General features: G+C 53.5%; 2 protein-coding genes across 4 annotated transcripts in view; one reads left to right on the forward strand and one right to left on the reverse strand.

Moving 5' to 3' along the window:
* Positions 1 to 11394, forward strand: part of BAZ1B (bromodomain adjacent to zinc finger domain 1B) — a 70033-nt gene extending 58639 nt beyond the window's left edge. For 2 of the 3 annotated variants that reach the window (XM_082359410.1, XM_082359408.1), the window contains 6 exons: positions 1041 to 1188; positions 3020 to 3132; positions 5438 to 5583; positions 6745 to 6848; positions 7104 to 7477; positions 7984 to 9273. In XM_082359410.1, the coding sequence (XP_082215536.1) occupies positions 1041 to 1188; positions 3020 to 3132; positions 5438 to 5583; positions 6745 to 6848; positions 7104 to 7461 (869 nt within the window). In that variant the 3' untranslated portion in view covers positions 7462 to 7477; positions 7984 to 9273. Of the gene's footprint in view, positions 1 to 1040; positions 1189 to 3019; positions 3133 to 5437; positions 5584 to 6744; positions 6849 to 7103; positions 7478 to 7983; positions 9274 to 11372 lie in introns of those variants that run through there. The other variant, XM_082359409.1, reaches the window with a different exon arrangement.
* Positions 11395 to 11534: 140 nt separating this feature from the next.
* Positions 11535 to 15418, reverse strand: FZD9 (frizzled class receptor 9; the record flags this gene model as incomplete). Its single annotated transcript, XM_082359411.1, has 1 exon — positions 11535 to 15418. The coding sequence occupies one exon, from the start codon at positions 15416 to 15418 to the stop codon at positions 13646 to 13648; it is 1773 nt and encodes a 590-aa protein (XP_082215537.1). The 3' UTR covers positions 11535 to 13645.
* Between the last annotated feature and the right edge of the window lie 1259 nt (positions 15419 to 16677).

The following is a 16677-nucleotide window of genomic DNA, read 5'->3' on the forward strand; positions in this document are numbered from 1 at the left end:
AGGCACTAGGACTTCCATTTCCAAGATCTTTTATCCCTCAAGAATTCTGTGTACACAACTTTTAAATGTGGTGGTGGTGGTCCAGATTTTACCTTCTCCTGAAAGTCCATAAAATGCTAGTCTTTAAAGTCACACTCTCGCAAATCACAGCAGGCCCTTTGTGCCTCAGTTTTGAGTATAAAATAAGAGCAGTTGATATCGCCAATCCTTAGATTTTCTATAGGGAACAAATTAGTTTTAACTAAAATTTTAAATCTCTCTTATTATCTCTGAATTTTAGTCATCCATGAAGTAAGGTGGGTGCTACCAGTAGAGGGCAGTATTTGAACATCGTGAAGAATAGTCGGATTTGGACCTTCTGGCATGGAATCCTACAGAGCGAAGCATTTGGACTGTTTAATGCTGAGAACTTTTAGAGCCCCATTATGTGTAAAAGGAACTAGATGGCTGAAAGCCCCCCCAGTGGTTGACTTCTCAGTGGCTAAAGCTGTTTTGTGATTTACTTTACAGGGATGAAAAGACCTATGTAAAATCATTCAGTTGCTCTAAAAACTGATGTAGAATGAAGGTTGGAGAGGGGAAATGATCATTTAAATTGGTTTGGTGTATTTTCAAATGTAGGGAAACCGAATGGTTTAGGGGAACCATATGAGTTGGGAAGCATTTGTGTGGTCGGGGAGGAGGAGGAAGGGCAGAAAATGTAATACTTCATGGGAGATTCGTCTCTTAGGGGGACAGGGGCAGCAAAAATCTCCTGCTACTGCTTGATTTTTTGCTATCTCCTAGTAAATGTTAACTGTCGTCTTCCAGCCCGGAGTAGATGTTGGGATATAAGTTAGAAGACCTGAACCCTAGATTACCTATAGTCTAGTTAATGCTACATTTCTTTTCAGAAGATGACTGCGTTTTTTAAAATGGGGTAGCAGTGTACTAGAATGTTTGCTCTTCCATCGGGTTAATCGAGGCTGAGCAGCTCTTCCTTGCAGCTCACTGACCACTGCCACACTCCTGCAGTGCTGTACAAGTTCATCTCCTTGCAGGTGAGGATGACAAGCTGATCTTGTGTGACGAGTGTAATAAAGCCTTCCACCTGTTTTGTCTGAGGCCGGCCCTCTATGAAGTACCAGATGGTGAATGGCAGTGCCCAGCCTGCCAGCCTGCCACTGCCAGGCGCAACTCCCGTGGCAGGTGAGAATTTCTTCTTTTAAAAACAAATAAATTAATAAATAGCTGTTATACTTGAGCTTCAGTTATTCAAACTGAATGATGCTGAGGACCTGTAAGTTCGTCTTTTGTGTGCAGAGCCCCATCATTTAAGGTATTACAGTGGGGGCTCAAAGGGCTCTGATTTAATTTTAGCTTAATTGTCGACATTTCTAGTTTTCATTACCAGCCGTGTTTTATGTCTTCTTGGTCATACGTTCTTCTCAAATAACATATCCTTTGTCTTTTGCTTCCACTTTGCCCACTTCTTAATTTGTGATGACTTCTGCAGCCAGTCACTGCTAAAAATCCTGAAACGCATTGCCTTCCTTACCTGTACCTACTCTTTTCCTTCCTTAGCATGATTAGAATTTTGATGTCAACTTGGTGTCTTCCTCTCCCCCGTCTCCCTATTCATTCACTTGCCAGATGTTATCAATTCAGTGTCTAGATGTCTTAATGAGTCAGCGTCCTGCTGTCCATTCCCCGTGGTCCCTGCTGTCATTTGGCCCTCTTCCATCTCTCATCTGGGCTCCTTCAGTGGCTTCTCAACTCTGCCTCATATCTTCCTCCCTCTTATCCATCCAGCTTTTGTGGTGATACCAGAATGGTTTACATAAGACAAAGATTTGCTTATGTCACTGTCCTGTTCAAAAACTTCGATCTTCCCCTTGTCTCTAGAATCAAGTCCAAACTCCCTAGCCTAACTTTTGAGACTCTTATTATATAATACTAGCTGATGTTTTTATGAGCCCTTGTTCCCATATTTGTGTGCTTGTTACAGGCTGTTCATTGTGCATCCTTGCCTCTTGTGCTTTCCTCCCAGCTGGGAATATTCCCTGTCCCCAGAACTCCCACCTGGCTAAACTGACCATGGCCTACCTAAAATTTCACTGCTTTTTGGAAACATCCTTAGGATTAATTGTTCCTCCTCTGTGTTCCAATTCAGCTTTCCATGTCCAAAGTTGTTTTTTGATGCATCTTGCCTTTTTGGTCAGTTTTATCCACGGCTGTCTTCCTATGAGATTGTTTCTGCCCTGAGAGAAGAGATGGTGCTTTGTTCTTCGTCCTCATCCCAGTAAGGCCAAACATAGGGCCTTGTAAAGAGGAGACGCCTAATGTTTGCCAAAGTTAATAACGTTTTCCACGTTGAAATTTGAGGTTGTAGAAGAGCAGCTTGTAAGCAGTCTGGCTTGGTGTCTCTTTGAAAGGTCAGAGCTGTTTGATCCTGACCCTGCCTAACAGCATTACTCGGTTATTTCTCACTCCATTCCAGCTACACTTAGAGAGATGAGGCTGCTGCTCTGAAATGGTGAGGCTTTGGACCAGCTGTTCTGAGCTGGGATTACCAGTGCTTTGATGTTATGGTCATCTGCAAGCTGTTTCAGCTCCTGGAAGGGGGCCATCAAGGTGGGGTAACACCTGTCTGGGCTGTTTATCCTTTCAGTCCACCCCGGCACTGGGGACAACTTTTAATACCTGAAATGTTACATTATCTGGCTGTTTTTGTGAGACAGAAGGAACAGAGTTTTGTTTTGTGTGTTGAGGGGTGGGGTTGCATTTTGGTCTTGGTTTTTGCTGCCATTAGTATCGTAGCCAGAGGGTTTGGGGCCTGATAGAGGAGACACTCTGTTAAAGCTTAGGTTTTCATTCTGCTTCCTGTGTCCTGGCCTAGATTCAGGTTCCCTCCCCTTAGCATGAAATCTGTCTAGTCTGTGAAGAGGGAAAAGTTGCCGCAATTTATGTGGGACTTTACCTTTCTTAGGACCCCTTTGGCCTAGATCCGTGTTCTCTACAAGTGTCTTTCCCCCCACAGGAATTATACGGAGGAGTCTGCCTCTGAGGACAGCGAAGATGATGAGAGCAATGAAGAGGAAGAAGAGGAGGAGGAGGAGGGGGAGGAAGATTATGAGGTGGCTGGTTTGCGACGTAGGTATTCAGTTTGCTTTCATAGTTAACCTCACAGTCTTCTAAGCTGACTTGGAAAGACTGGGTTGGCGGTAGATAACCCAACAAGGCCATCGTGCCATCTTTTTTTCACAAGTTGTGGTGGAGGGGCGACTGCTGCCATGTTTTAAATGGGTTTTCAAGATGCCAGTTAACTACCTTCCTAGTAGGAGGTTGGGTGGCTTGGTCTCAGAACATCAAACTATGGCAGATCCACTTGGTCCAAGATTTCATGGAATTCAAGGCCCCAGGTCTGTTTATGACGGGTCTGCTGGTTCTGAGCCCCTCAGTGTGAGGATGGGGTAACGAGGGTCTAGGCCCATGCTGTCTCTTGCAGTTCTTTTGGCCTCTGGTGCAGTGTTGCTTTTAAAGAAGTTGTTTTTTCCTGTGGTTACAGTGGTTCTTCTCTTCCCTGTAGTGTGCAGGGCTGTAGATTTGCTAGTTGAAAAGAGAAGACTTTTTTCCATGGTTTAGGCGTAGTTGTTAGAAAGGTTCAGATCTGTTTCTCTCTAGATGTCAGTAGGGGGAAAAGGCCTCATCACTTAAGCTCACCTTGTTGACTCAGTCTCTCATGTTCGTTTTTCATGAGGCTTTGAGAGTCGTGTCATTTTTGTTAAACCTTAAGTCCTGCAGTCGAGCCTTTTAACAGGCTCCCTTTTTGCAAAATATACCCTTCTTTGTAGGTTAATACAAATATAAGATTTTGATGAGCTTTTCAAGAGAGGTACGGTTCCCAAGATCATAACTCCCTGGACAGTCGTACTTGGTGGAAGGAGAGAGAGGATGTTTGGCACACCTGGTCCTTAGTGTACTGGCGCTGTCAAAACCTGAGGGCTTTGGGCTTGCACCCCTGCTACTGTCTTCTCCGATCCTGCAGGGTTTTAATTTGGGACACCTACACTTCTCTCATTCCTCTAGGGCTCCTTTTGTTTTTCCCAAGGCATGATTTTTCAAGTCTCTGGGTAAGGAGACAAGTAGTCCATTAACCCTGCATTACAGAGAGACCACAGAGTACTGCCAGAGCCGTGATTTGGATGCATGGTTGTCTGGGAACAGATTCTAAATATAGCAATGGACTGATTTTGTTTATTTTCCAAGTAATGGTTGCTTTCCACTTTCAAGTTATTCCTCTCTTTCCAGGGACTTGTTCCCTCTCCAGGTTTCTAGGGCCTTGTCTACCAAAAGGATCCAGGAAGTGTTTGGTACTTCAGAGCCTCTTGTCTACTCTGCCTTGTAGGCCACCAAGCACGTGGTTCCCTAGTGCAACTCGAGGCCCTGGGCCGGTGGCTGTTCCCTGCATCCAGCATTTCATCCTTGGCATCAGCTCCTTACCCTCTCTTCCTCACCTAGTCTTTCAACTTAGAGAACCTAAAATAGTCAGTGAGGGGTCATCATGGTCTGGAAGTAGAATATAAAACATTGTTTACTGATTCTCTGTATCAGTGCCTCTGTATACCCCTATCTGTGTCCAAATTGCCCCTCCCCATTTTCCAGGGGAAAATTTGCTTAGTGGAGCAGCCTTGAGCTAATCCTGATGGAGCATTGTTTCCTGAAGATTATTGAGAAATGTTGGTTTGTCTGACATTGAGCGCCTGTTGTAAACCTGAGAAACAGGCAGCCTCGGGTGCCTTTGTAGTTTTTATTCTCTCTTGGGGGATCCCGGGCAGGGCTCTTGTGGAAGTGGCCAGGCCTACTGTCTATGGTTTTTAGAAATTGCAGAAAGCAGGACCGGGCTAGCCTTAAACTGGATTCAATGAGGCAGACTTCACATAAGTACTTTACATAAGTATCAGCTTTTCTCTGAAAAGATTGTGGTGGTGAGTATAGGATAACTCTGGGAATTATGAAACAGGATCCGTTCCACACTCAGATTCCATCTTACATGTAAATACATGCATTCTCAGGCTGAGCTTGGGCTGAAGGAATCCCCAGGCAGACCCATCAGCAAGTGGCTTTTTCTCCTAAGTGAGTCAGTTTACAATTGATCTCTTCCAGGCCCTCATTCCTGAGAGTAACTGAACAGGGTGGGGACAGAGAGTGGACGTACTAAAGGAACTGGCCTTCTGAAGAGACTCTTAAAAGGTCTTTGGCAGTTGATGAAAAGTATCCATTCTTCCGTCTGCTACTGCTGCCCTTAAAGTGTCCTGTGAGGTCGGCAGGAGACGGATAGCAAGAGCACCTCCTAACCAAAGGAAGCCATTGCTTTGCTTGTCCAGAGTATCACCCCTTCCATGGGCATGCTCCCTTCATCCTCAGGTCTGCTGTGAATGCATATTTTTTATTTCAGTGAGACCTCGAAAGACTGTCCGGGGCAAGCAGGGTGTCATCCCCCCTGCAGCAAGGCCAGGCCGACGACCAGGTAAGAAGCCGCATCCTACCAGGAGGTCTCGGCCGAAGGCACCACCTGTAGACGAGGCTGAGGTTGATGAGCTGGTAAGAATTATTTATCATCTGCTCTCTAGCGTTTCTGGTTCGTATCCCCCACTCCAGCATTAGGAATTCAGCAGGCAACAGGTGGGAGCCTCCCCTCCGCTCCCTCCTCCCTAACTTTGGAGACTGATGAGGCAGATGGATGGGCCTGTAGGCAAACGAGGCAGCAGGCCCTCCGGGAACAGCTATGTCCGGCATTCCCCTGCTGCAGCCTGCAAACATCTCCTCTAGTTAACAGGCAGCCTGTGACTTGTTAAGGATTTTAAAATAGTATCCATGTGTCTCCCATGGCTCAGAGGGGCTGGGTCTCCGTTGTGGGAATGTCAGCAATGTTGGAGCCTCACTTACTCTTGGGTCTTCTGCTGACAATTGTCATGGGAGGGACATTACCCTCCCCTCTGCTCCTCAACCAATGTAACTTTAGTGGTTTTACTTTAGGTTTCACTTGAAGTTTAAAGAACAGAAAGAGGCTCTTGAAAACTTGCTTCTTTTGACAGATTAAATTGGAGTTGGAGGTGGGCTGGAGGCATAAAGCAAGCCGTTAGGGTGCTCAAAGGGCATTGCAGGCACCTCCTGTGTGCCTGGCCCTAACCCCTTCAACTCTGTGCCCCTACTGCTGTGAGTCACGGCCTGTTCCTGCCACCTGGAAGGGAGGCGCGCCCCTTTCTCTTTCGCCACTGAGCTGCTGCAGGCCTGCAGGGGAGAGCCCAGGAAAGGAATTGTACCTCTTGCTTTTCTTCCCTCTGACACCCCACCCCCACAAAATCGGCTGTGGGTGGTCCCCATAACCCACCTGGCTTTCTGCAGTTGCTTGTTTAAACTCATCCACAGTGTGACCGTAATCCCAGGTCCATCTGCTCTCAGAGGGCTAGCGTCCTGGCAACAGTGGCCCTCTAGCTGGCCCCTGGCAGGACTGCTGTAATACAGCAACTGCTGCGTGTCCTCCACGGCTTCGCTCACCGTCCGCCGGGGCGGAGGCAGGTGGGCTCGTGCCCCCTGCTGAGAGCGCTGCCCGCCTGCAAGTCAGATGATTTTGACCGTCTCTGCTCCGAGAAGATGATTGACCTTTTTTTTTTCTGTGTTAAGCAGATATATGCGTTTCCTGCCCTGTCCACTCTTCTTTTCTCAGACCTGTAATAACATGTCGTCTTTCTTTGGCGCCAGGTACTTCAGACCAAGCGGAGCTCCCGGAGGCAAAGCCTGGAATTGCAGAAGTGTGAAGAGATCCTCCACAAGATCGTGAAGTACCGCTTCAGTTGGCCCTTCAGGTGAGCTCCGTGGCCTCAGGAGCAGGGGAGTAGGGCCAACCTTGCAGCTGAACCCCGAGGACACATCTCAGTGGCAGGGAAATGAGCCTCCAGACTAGCAGAGCCCGCTCTGAGTGCAAGCGAACACACTTGCTCTGCCTGCCAGTGGGCTGGTCTCAGCAGGGGGGGCGTTCTGGGGCTGGTGGTTTGATAACAAGGTTTCTGTCCATTGGATTCAGTGCTGCGCTGATTTCCCCATTCGGTTCTTCTCCACAGGGAGCCCGTGACCAGAGACGAGGCTGAGGACTACTATGACGTGATCACCCACCCTATGGACTTCCAGACAGTGCAGAACAAATGTTCCTGTGGGAGCTACCGCTCTGTGCAGGAGTTTCTTACTGACATGAAGCAAGTGTTTACCAACGCTGAGCTTTACAACTGCCGAGGCAGCCATGTTCTAAACTGCATGGTGAAGACAGAACAGTGTCTGATGGCTCTGTTGCATAAACATCTTCCTGGCCACCCATATGTCCGTAGGAAACGTAAGAAGTTTCCCGACCGGCTTGCTGAAGATGAAGGGGACAGTGAGCCAGAGCCCGTTGGACAGTCCAGGGGACGAAGACAGAAGAAGTAGAGAGGCAGGGGCCCTGGTAAGGGAGCTGAGGTTGGGGGAATCGAGGGAGAGAGCGAGGGAGGGGGGAGGGAGGCGAGAGAGGAAGCTGGAGAAGACGTGGAAGGGAGGAGGTCACGGGGAGCCCAGGAATGCCTGTTATCCGAGCTTGTGCCGTGTCTCCCAAACTCTCCATGGGCCTTAATCAAGCAGAGCACTTTGGAGAGCCTAATACTGGGTTGGTGGTCTTTGCCCAGAAATACTGTGGGGGATAGATGGCCTTAACCCCCCTTTCCGAGAGTTTCCAGGACGAGTCCCAGGGTATGGCTTTTCTTGTGAACCCAATTCCTTTTCTTTCTTCTTGCCTAAGGTCCCTCCCACTTTGGCCACCACAACAGTGCCAAGCCCTCTGGTCTCCAGGGGAGGGATTACTGTATTACGTAGAAGGATGAAGGGTAATCAGGCCAACTGGGTTTTTTAATCTATATTTATACACAGTCTTGTTTCTTTAAGCCTGTGCTCTGTCTCTCCCTCCCTCCCTCTCAGGTGACGGTATCAGTGAGTGCCATACAGAATTCTGTGTTCACCAGCATCATGAAACAGTTGTGGTCTGTTGAGTTGATCTTGGCAGAGTAAAGGGATATGTCCTGTAGCCATTCCTGAGTACCCCTCCCCTTCCTTGTGACAGCTCTCTCCCCGCTCCCGCCCCACCTCACCCCCTGAAAAAAACCCTAAGGCACTTCACTCAGAGACTGGAGCCCTGCTTGTAACCATGCATATAACCTTTACTTTGATGGGTCTGGCCAGAGGGGTGTTGGAGCCCAGCCCACCCACATACCAGACAAGCTCTTAGGGGAGCAGAAGAAAAGCAGGAAGAATTTAAATGTTTAATTTTTTTTAAATTGACTTTTCTAGTTATTAAAAGTTGCTTGTTTCAGCAGTGATATTGTATAAAGAACATCTTGTAAAAATATTTCTGTCATCTTGCTTTAGCACATGTACAGTACAGTTTATATGATAACGTGTTTGCTTTACTTTGCCCAGTCTCCTCCCTTGGCCCATCGTCTCTCCTTTAGAGAAGTTGGGTTGGGGCTTATCAGGGCCAGCAGTGGGGACCTGGTCATGGACGCGGTCCCTCTGCCTGCCCTGGTGGCTGCTTCCGCCGCCTCTGTGTGCAGTGCCCCTGCTGTGCTGTTCTGGCCTCAGACTCAGGCTCCCCAAGAACCTGAATCTCTCAGTGCTCAGTGCCGGGGTGGGGGGCGGAGGGCAGGAGGAGGGGCTCAGCGGCCCCTTCCTACAGTGAGTCTAGCACTAGTAGTTATGTTTAGGCAGAACTTTGTAGTCTTCTTTCCCTTTTATGGCAGATTTTGATAAAAACGCAAAACAGGGTTTAATTTTCTTTTCTGTCTGCTTTGAATTTGGAAAAATGGGAGCACCTAAGCTCTTCTGTACCTATTTAAAGTAAGGGAAAAGAAGTCCACCAAGGGGATTGCAGCTCACAGAACCTGAGAATAAAGCCTCTTAAAGTGAAACTTCAAGGTGTGGTCCTATCCCCTGGCCTCCTTGCCTCCTTGGGGTTTGCTCCAGGGGCTGCTGGATAGGTTTACCATCTTGGCTCCCCCAGGCTTGGAGTTAGCACTGAAGTTACAATTTCACAATCCCAGCCGCCGACACCTGCCCTGCCTCTTACCCTAGAGCCAGTCTGTTCTTGTTAACAGTGAGAATTCCGTGTTCCCACTTCAGTGACCCCTGAGTTTTGTTGTTTTTTAAGTTGTCTTTAAGGAGGAAGGGCCCCATTAAAGGGTAAACTTGTAATAAATCGGAATTTCAAATAAACATTATGTACTTGTGTTTATAAAGAAGAAACAATTCTGGTGAATTTTTCTTTGTGCTCTTGGAGGGTGGTGCAGTCCCGAGCGAGCGCTGGTTTCTCATGGACTCTTGGAGCCTGTTCTTCTGCAGAGGACTTCCTCTGACTTAGTCTTTTTAACCACAGGTCAGATCCATCTACTGCATTTCTTAGCTTCCAGGAGACAGTTCTGGTGCCCTGGGTAATCGAAGCCGTGACCTTCAAGCCTCTCCTGGCCTTGTCTTTGTCTCAACACCCACCCCCCTCCCCCCAATTCCATTTGAAACTTCTAAGAACTAGGAGAAAGTATTTTTTAAGGCTTCGTTATGGGAACTTGTGTAGTCCTTCACGACTTAATCTTGGGGGAAACTCTTGACATTTTAAAACACTTTTCAAGGAAAATATAAAACATACACAAAAAGAGTGGAAATAGAACAAATTCCCACCTACTCAGCTTCAACAGTTCTACTACATAGCCAATCTTGTTTTATTCATGCCTTCATTTATATTTTATGCTGGGAGTTTTTATAAAGTCAGAGTGGCTAATTTGAGTAGATCACTGCTGGCTGGCAACCTGCCTGTGGAGTTCCAGGATTTTGTAGGGCCACTGCACGATCCCATTCACTGAGAAGCGAAACTGCCAGTTCCTGACCAGCTGCACCAGGGATGGCATAAGGTAAAATAGGAAGAAATCTGAGGAGAAACCTAAGTCCTGGGTGCGGGTTCTGCCACCGACTCCCTTCGTGGCCTTGGTGAGCGTGGGCTTTGAGCCAGGCCTGCGCCAAGCACTCAGGGATTTTCAGTCCCGCAGGGGAGGAAGTGGTTTGCCCCAAGGTCGAACTGAATTTGACCAGCCCTCAAGCTCTGGAGGAGGGAGCTGTGTAACCTCCAGGCATTTTCCACACAGGCACGGTTGGACTTGGGGCTCCCAGCCCACCCACACCTGTGAAGTCCTATTCCTGGAGTGGGTTTCTTAGGCTACACCAGGCCAGCGCCTGTGGGGCCTTGTCACCTCATCTAGGCTCTGTATCCTGGTCCTATTCAGCCATCCCAGCCCATTCCTCCCTATCAGGAGAAACCTAACTTGGGTTGACTACTGCAAATGGAGACAAGAAAAATTTTTCCTGAGGACGGGTCTGGATTACGCTGGCAATCAACAGAGACCAACCCCTCTTCCTGCCTACTCTTCTTTCTCCTCACACCCTGTCCCTGGGGAGGGGGCACAATCAAGGGTGGCAGTGAGCTGGTGACTGGATTCCAAAGCGGCTACTCGGGCGGTGCTGCTTCCACTAGGGAACCAGGTCTCCCACTTGCCTGAGAGCCAGGGTCCCCTCCGCAGGGTACCGAGCGAGACACTTAGACCAGGTAAGGGGAGAAGGCTGCTCCTCTGTTACCCCCGCCCAGGACCCCCAGGCCTTTCCACACGGGGACCGTCCTGGAGCTTCCTCCTTCAGGGTGGGACTGAGCAGAGAGTGAGGGCAGCTACTGACCCCCACCCCGGGGGCGCGGCCTCTCCTCGCTCTGACCTCAGTCAAGATCACCCCTGCTGACTCCAGTGAACTTTGAATTGTTTCCCTGGAACTGATACTGACTGAGGTCAGTGCTCAGAAGTTCCTTAAAGAACAAGCACAGGCTCAGCCCCCAGACAGGCTCAGCTGGCGTGGACACATGCACAGACGTGCTGCTCTAAGGGGCCCTGTGCTGGGCTTCTAGGCCCCTGAGGGAAGGGGCGGGGTCGGGGGCACACAGCGCACAGGCCAGCAGGTGTTGGCTTCTGAGGTGTTTCCATTGGGTTCTGGAATCTCCTTTTTGGGGGTGGGGGGAAGTCCCACTGTGGGACCGGTTTCTCTGGACAAAACCGCCCTAGGTTTTGTAACGCCCACCCTGTTCCTCTCACCCCATGCCCCGGTGGACTCCATGGTGTGAAGTCACAGGCTCTGGAGGCCACAGTCTCCCTGGCTGTGTGAACTTGAGCCAACCGAGCCCTTCAAACACTTCCCTTGTCTGCAAAACGGGGAGAGGAGGATCAGATGGAGGACTTCTGTAAAAGGTCTTTAATAATGTTTCCTTCTTCCTTTTCCTCTAGGGTCTGGGACTTTTCCATAATGTCGTCCAGCGCTGAGAAGCCTTAGCTGGCAAGGCCCGCCCGCCCGCCCTCCCTCCCAGGTCCTGGCCTATGTGAACCATCTCAGCCTCAAAGCAGAGCCCCCTTGGGGCCTGTCCTGATTGCACGCCCCCCCACCCCCCGCCATCCCAGTTGTCCTGGAAGCCAGTCTTGTTTCCGCTGAGTGGGACACAGCCAAGTGCCCACTGACTGGCAAGGACTTGGGTGAATTGGTGCCACTCCTGATGCTCGCCCTCCCCTCCACCCTTGGCCCATACACATCACTTGCCTTTCTCCTCCCGCTTCCAGAATCCTCTCCTTTGCCTCCGGCTGCCCCTGCCCTAGTGCAGGCCCTCAGCAGTTTCAGGTCGGCTCCCCGCAAACCTGGCCTGTTAAGCCCGGCTCGGTGCAGCCACTCCCCCTCCCACTCCCACCTTGGGCCCCTGTCACCTTCATTAAGCTCATTCTGTTTCTCAGTCAGGGACCCTCCCCCGCGAGTTGCCACATGTTAGGGTCACTTGGTTTCACTGGTCAGAGAAGGCATGAGGACTTAGCCTGTGTCTATGAGAAGAGAAGGATTTAGATTGGGGGGGCGGGGGCACATTCCACCTGCCAGCAGCAAAGGTGTGAGGGCTGCGAAATTCCCTTAGGGGTCAGTACTGTCCCTTGTGAGGGACAGCCCTCTCCCCCCTCACCTCCTGAGGGAGCTGATGCCACCTGTTTGATCTCCATTTGGTTTCTTTCTTGTTGCTGTGAGATTGGTGGTTGGTGCAGGGTAAAGGGCTCTGGCTGGAGAGGTGCTGGGTTTGGGGGCTCAGCCCTACTGTGATATGAAGCAGTTGACCTTGGGCCTCCCCTTGGCTGGCAGTGGGGCTGGACCCTGGGGCCTCCTGACAGTGACACTGAACGTGTCATGCACCCAGGGACAGGAACCAAGACCCTCACCTGGTTGGAGTCACAGTGGCCAAAGCAGAGGCTAAGATAGGGCGCTGAGGTCTGACTCCACGCTGACAGGGTCTCCGGGACGGCCACACACGGAGGTGGCGCAGGTCCTGGCAGCCCCAGGGCCTCCCCGGCACACAGACAGGCACAGTACCTTTTCCTATCCCGGCACACGAATGTGGGAGCTGCCTCGGGAGCCATGTGCATGCCCCAGCACCTGCCCCGTTTCTCACTGCTGTGCTCACACCTCAAACCTTTCCGCAGCCCTTTAGGAGCTGGGGACCCAATCTCCACTATCTTCAAGGGCTGTCTCTATGCCTGTGTCTGCTACCAAGATGCCCATATAACAGTCCAGCCCCATCTCCACCCAGAGGGACGAGAGGGTGGTGTGCCCTGACGAGGGCCCCAAGGAGTGAAGTGGCCACATCACATCAGCAATCTTCAGAGGCAATGAGGACAGTCAGCTGGGCCTTGGCCCTCAGGCCCCAGAGAGGGGACAGCAGGATGGGCCAGAAAGACAGTGGGAACAGATCCTGAGCCTCCAAGGAAAACTTTGAGATAGGCTGATGCCCTCATTTATTATACAAAATGAGGAAAGCAGAGTCTTACCCACAGCCCCCAAACAGGCTAGACTCCCCCCGGCCAGAGGGCGGGGACAGTGTCATCCCAGGGGATTCCCTGAGTATCCCAGCAGGCATCCCAGTCTCACTTTGGGAAGCAGGAACCCAGGGCTCAGAGAGGCAAGCAGGTTGCCAAAAGGAGCAAAGAGGAGAAGAATCTGGGACTCCTGCAAAACACAGCTGTTTCACAGCAGGATGTCCTCCCCATTGATGGAGAGCCAGAAAACGGGGTCAGGGGATGAGCCCAGAACTCGCCACCAGCTCTGCTCACAAGGGAGACTCCTGCAGGGCCCTCACCCTCCTACCTTCCCCCTTCCCAGTCCAGAGAAGACTCAGCGGTGCCACACGGGGGTTTATTCTAGTCACAGCTTCCAGAGAAACTCAACAATAAATTACATCATTAAATAAACTCTGCTGGACCACACCCCCTTCTAGCCCTCCCCCTCTCCACATGCCCCCACCCCCAGGGCCCTGCGGGGGACTCAGCCAGGCCCACCCCCTTGCACTAGGTGACAGGGGAGTGAGCCTCACTGGGTCCTGACACGTGAGGGTTGAAGGAGAGTCTCCCCGCCCTGATCCTCGGCCCCTCGCACTCACTTGCCTGACCTTGACAGCTGGGCAGCTGCTAGTCAGCTGTCTCCTCCGGAGGGGGGCTAGGAGGGGGCAACAGCCGCCCCACGCAGGCCTGTGTCCCTAGAGGTGTGTGGGGTTCTCCAGAGAAGGATCCGTCTTAGTCATGTGCAAGACCACGGTAGGGGCCTTGTAGTGGCAGTGGGTGCCACGGCCATAGCCCCCGGGGGCCCGGCAGGTCTTTGCCCGCGCCCGGCCAGCTGCCATCTTGCGGTGGCACAGGCTCTGCCAGGTCTGGAAAGTCTTGGAGCTCCATACCCAGACGCCGCTGGTGATGCCCACCACCAGCGACATGAAGATTTTGAGCATAAAGACAGCCACGGTGGGCACTGAGCCCCCTTGCAGCGAGCAGTCCCTCCAGCCGCCGGGTGTGGTGGCTGCCGAGCAGGGCTGCTCTGCGGCCCGCAAGCGCCAGAAGTCCATGTTGAGGCGTTCATAGACGTAGCACACAATGACGCAGGTGGCGGGCACAGTGTAGAGGATGGAGAAGACTCCAATCTTGACCATGAGCTTCTCCAGCTTCTCTGTGTTGGTGCCCCCTGTCTTCATGATCTTGCGGATGTGGAAGAGGGCCACAAAGCCGGTCAGGAGGAAGCTCGTGCCCAGCACCAGGTAGCAGGAGAGGGGTACCAGCACGAAGCCCGTGAGCGCCCCGGCATCCATGCTGGCCACGTAACAGAGCCCAGTCAGCTCATCCCCTGCCACCTTGCGCAGAGTCAGGATAACGATGGTCTTGAGAGCCGGCAGCCCCCAGGCCGCCATGTGGAAGTAGCTGCCGTGGGCCTCGATGGCCTCGTGGCCCCACTTCTTGCCAGCCGCCAGGAACCAGGTGAGGGTCAGCACCACCCACCACAGCGAGCTGGCCATGCCGAAGTAGTAGAGCAGCAGGAAGACGAGGGTGCAGCCCGTGTTCTCCAGGCCCTCCTGGATCACGTAGAGCGCACCCGCCTCCTGGTCGCAAGCCACGCTCTGGGCCCCAGCCACAGCCCGGATGAGGAAGGCTAGCGAGTAGACGTTGTAGCACATGGAAAGGAAGATGATGGGGCGCTCCGGGTACTGGAAGCGGTGAGGTTCCAGCAAGAAGGTGAGCACGGTAAAGGCGGTGGAGAAGAAGCACAGCGCCGACCACACGGCCATCCAGACGAGCGCGAAGTCCTTGTCGCGCCGCGACCAGAACACCTCGACGCCCGGCCCGCAGCGCGGCGCGCACGAGCGGCTCTTCTCCACGTACTGGAACTTCTCGGGGTTCTCGCAGGTGCCGCCGGCGGCGCCTAGGGCGGCGTCGCCGGGGGGCCGCGCGGGCCGCGGCGCCACGGGCAGCATGCCCAGCCCCTTGTGGGGCTCGGCGGGGCCGGCCGTGGCGTTCTCGGGCGCCTCCATGCAGAGCGCGTGCGGGTCGTTGCGCGTGGGCAGCCGCGCGCAGTCCAGCGAGTCCGGCCAGCCGAAGTTGAACTGCTCCATGATGGGCGCGCAGCGCAGGCGCGCCTGCTCGCACATGGGCCGGCAGGCGGGGATGGGCGTCGAGACCTGGTCGGTGCACATGGGCGCGTAGAGCGAGCACAGGAAGAAGCGCAGGTGGCTGTGGCAGCCGTACTGCACGAGAGGCGCGAACTCGGCCAGCTCGGCGGCCGCCTCGCCCTGCGACGTGTGGCCCAGCAGGTTGGGCATGCGGGTCAGGTTGTAGCCGATGCCGCGGCACATGGGGATCTCCACCGCCTGGCACGGCGCCGGCCCGCGCCCGCGCTCCGGGTCGAAGCGGCCGATCTCCAGAGCCGCGCCGCCCGCCGCCAGCAGCTGCCACAGCAGCAGCGCCCGGCGGAGCGGCGGCACGGCCATCCCGGGCGGCCCCGGCCGAGGGCGGGAGGGCGGCCTCGCCTCACTCTGGCCGCGCCGTCCGGCGCCCCCGTGCCCGCCCGCCACGTCGCGGGGCGCGGGCCATAGCCGAGCTGGCCGCGTGTGTCAGGGCGCGGCCGGGCGCCCTGGGCAGCGAGCGGGGAAGCCGCCGGAGGGAAAGGAGGCGCCGAGCTGCCGAACCGCCGCCACTCGAACGGCCGCCGAGCCAGAGCGTGCCCCGCCTCCCGGGGCCGCGGCTACAAGCCTCGGGGCGGGGCGCCGGGGCGGACACGCCCATGGGCGTGCCATCAGCGCGCAGGGCACGCCCCCAGCCGGGCTTTAAAGGCGCCGCGTCTCGCAGCTGCGCGGGGAGGCACCAACCCGGGCGCAGTCTGGCGGGGCGAGGTGTACAAGCGACCTCGTCTGCCCGCTCACACTCGGTTCTTCCCCTTCTGAGTGGGTTGCTGCCCAACCTCTCCCCGCGACAAGACAGTCAGCCGGAGGATTTCCCTGCCACCGTACCGCATCACCTCTTTTTACCCCAGGCGGGACGATTTCTAAGGCTTTTACGCGTGGGACGCCTCGACCGTGTACTCTGGGACAGTTCAAGTGCAGCCTCTGCTTCTTCACTAGTTGTATGTGGCTTTGGGCTCTTCGCTCTGTTTCCTTTTCTGTAAAACCGGCAGATAATCCTGTAGAAATGAACAATTCATTTGTTGCTCACGTGCTACTTACCCGTCACACTGCGCACTTGACCTCATTGTCTCTCTCCGCAGTCCAGGAATGGTACCTTCTCCCCTTCCCAGGTGGGCCTCGGGGGAGGTGTCACCCTATCCGCGGGAGGTTCTGCTGTCTAGGGTGCCCCTTGACGCCTCGGGACCGCTTGAAAACTGCTTCGCACAGAGCTGGAGGACCCCGTCTCCCTCTGCCCCCTCCCCTCCTGTCCTCTGCGCTCCCTTGGTACAGGTTTTCCCCTGTGAATTCCTCTCGGCCCAGAGAGCCTGCCGCTCTCTGCCTGAACCACGTCCACCACCCCCTTCCCGCCCCCGCCAGGCCCCCCAGACAGCAGAGCAGGGGACCGCGTACAGTGACACCTGTGGAATATTTTAATTCACTTCATACCCTCCTCACCTAAGCCAGATAGCTGTCAGGAAGATAACCAGCTTACTCACTCTGCTTCCACCGGCAGCAGCGAAACCGCGGGGAGCGGAGAGGACTGCCTTTCCCTTTGTACAGATGGAACGAATCAAGGCAGTCCTAGG

The sequence above is a fragment of the Balaenoptera borealis genome, assembly GCF_965194805.1.
Source record: "Balaenoptera borealis genome assembly, chromosome: 16".
NCBI classification, from domain to species: domain Eukaryota; kingdom Metazoa; phylum Chordata; class Mammalia; order Artiodactyla; family Balaenopteridae; genus Balaenoptera; species Balaenoptera borealis.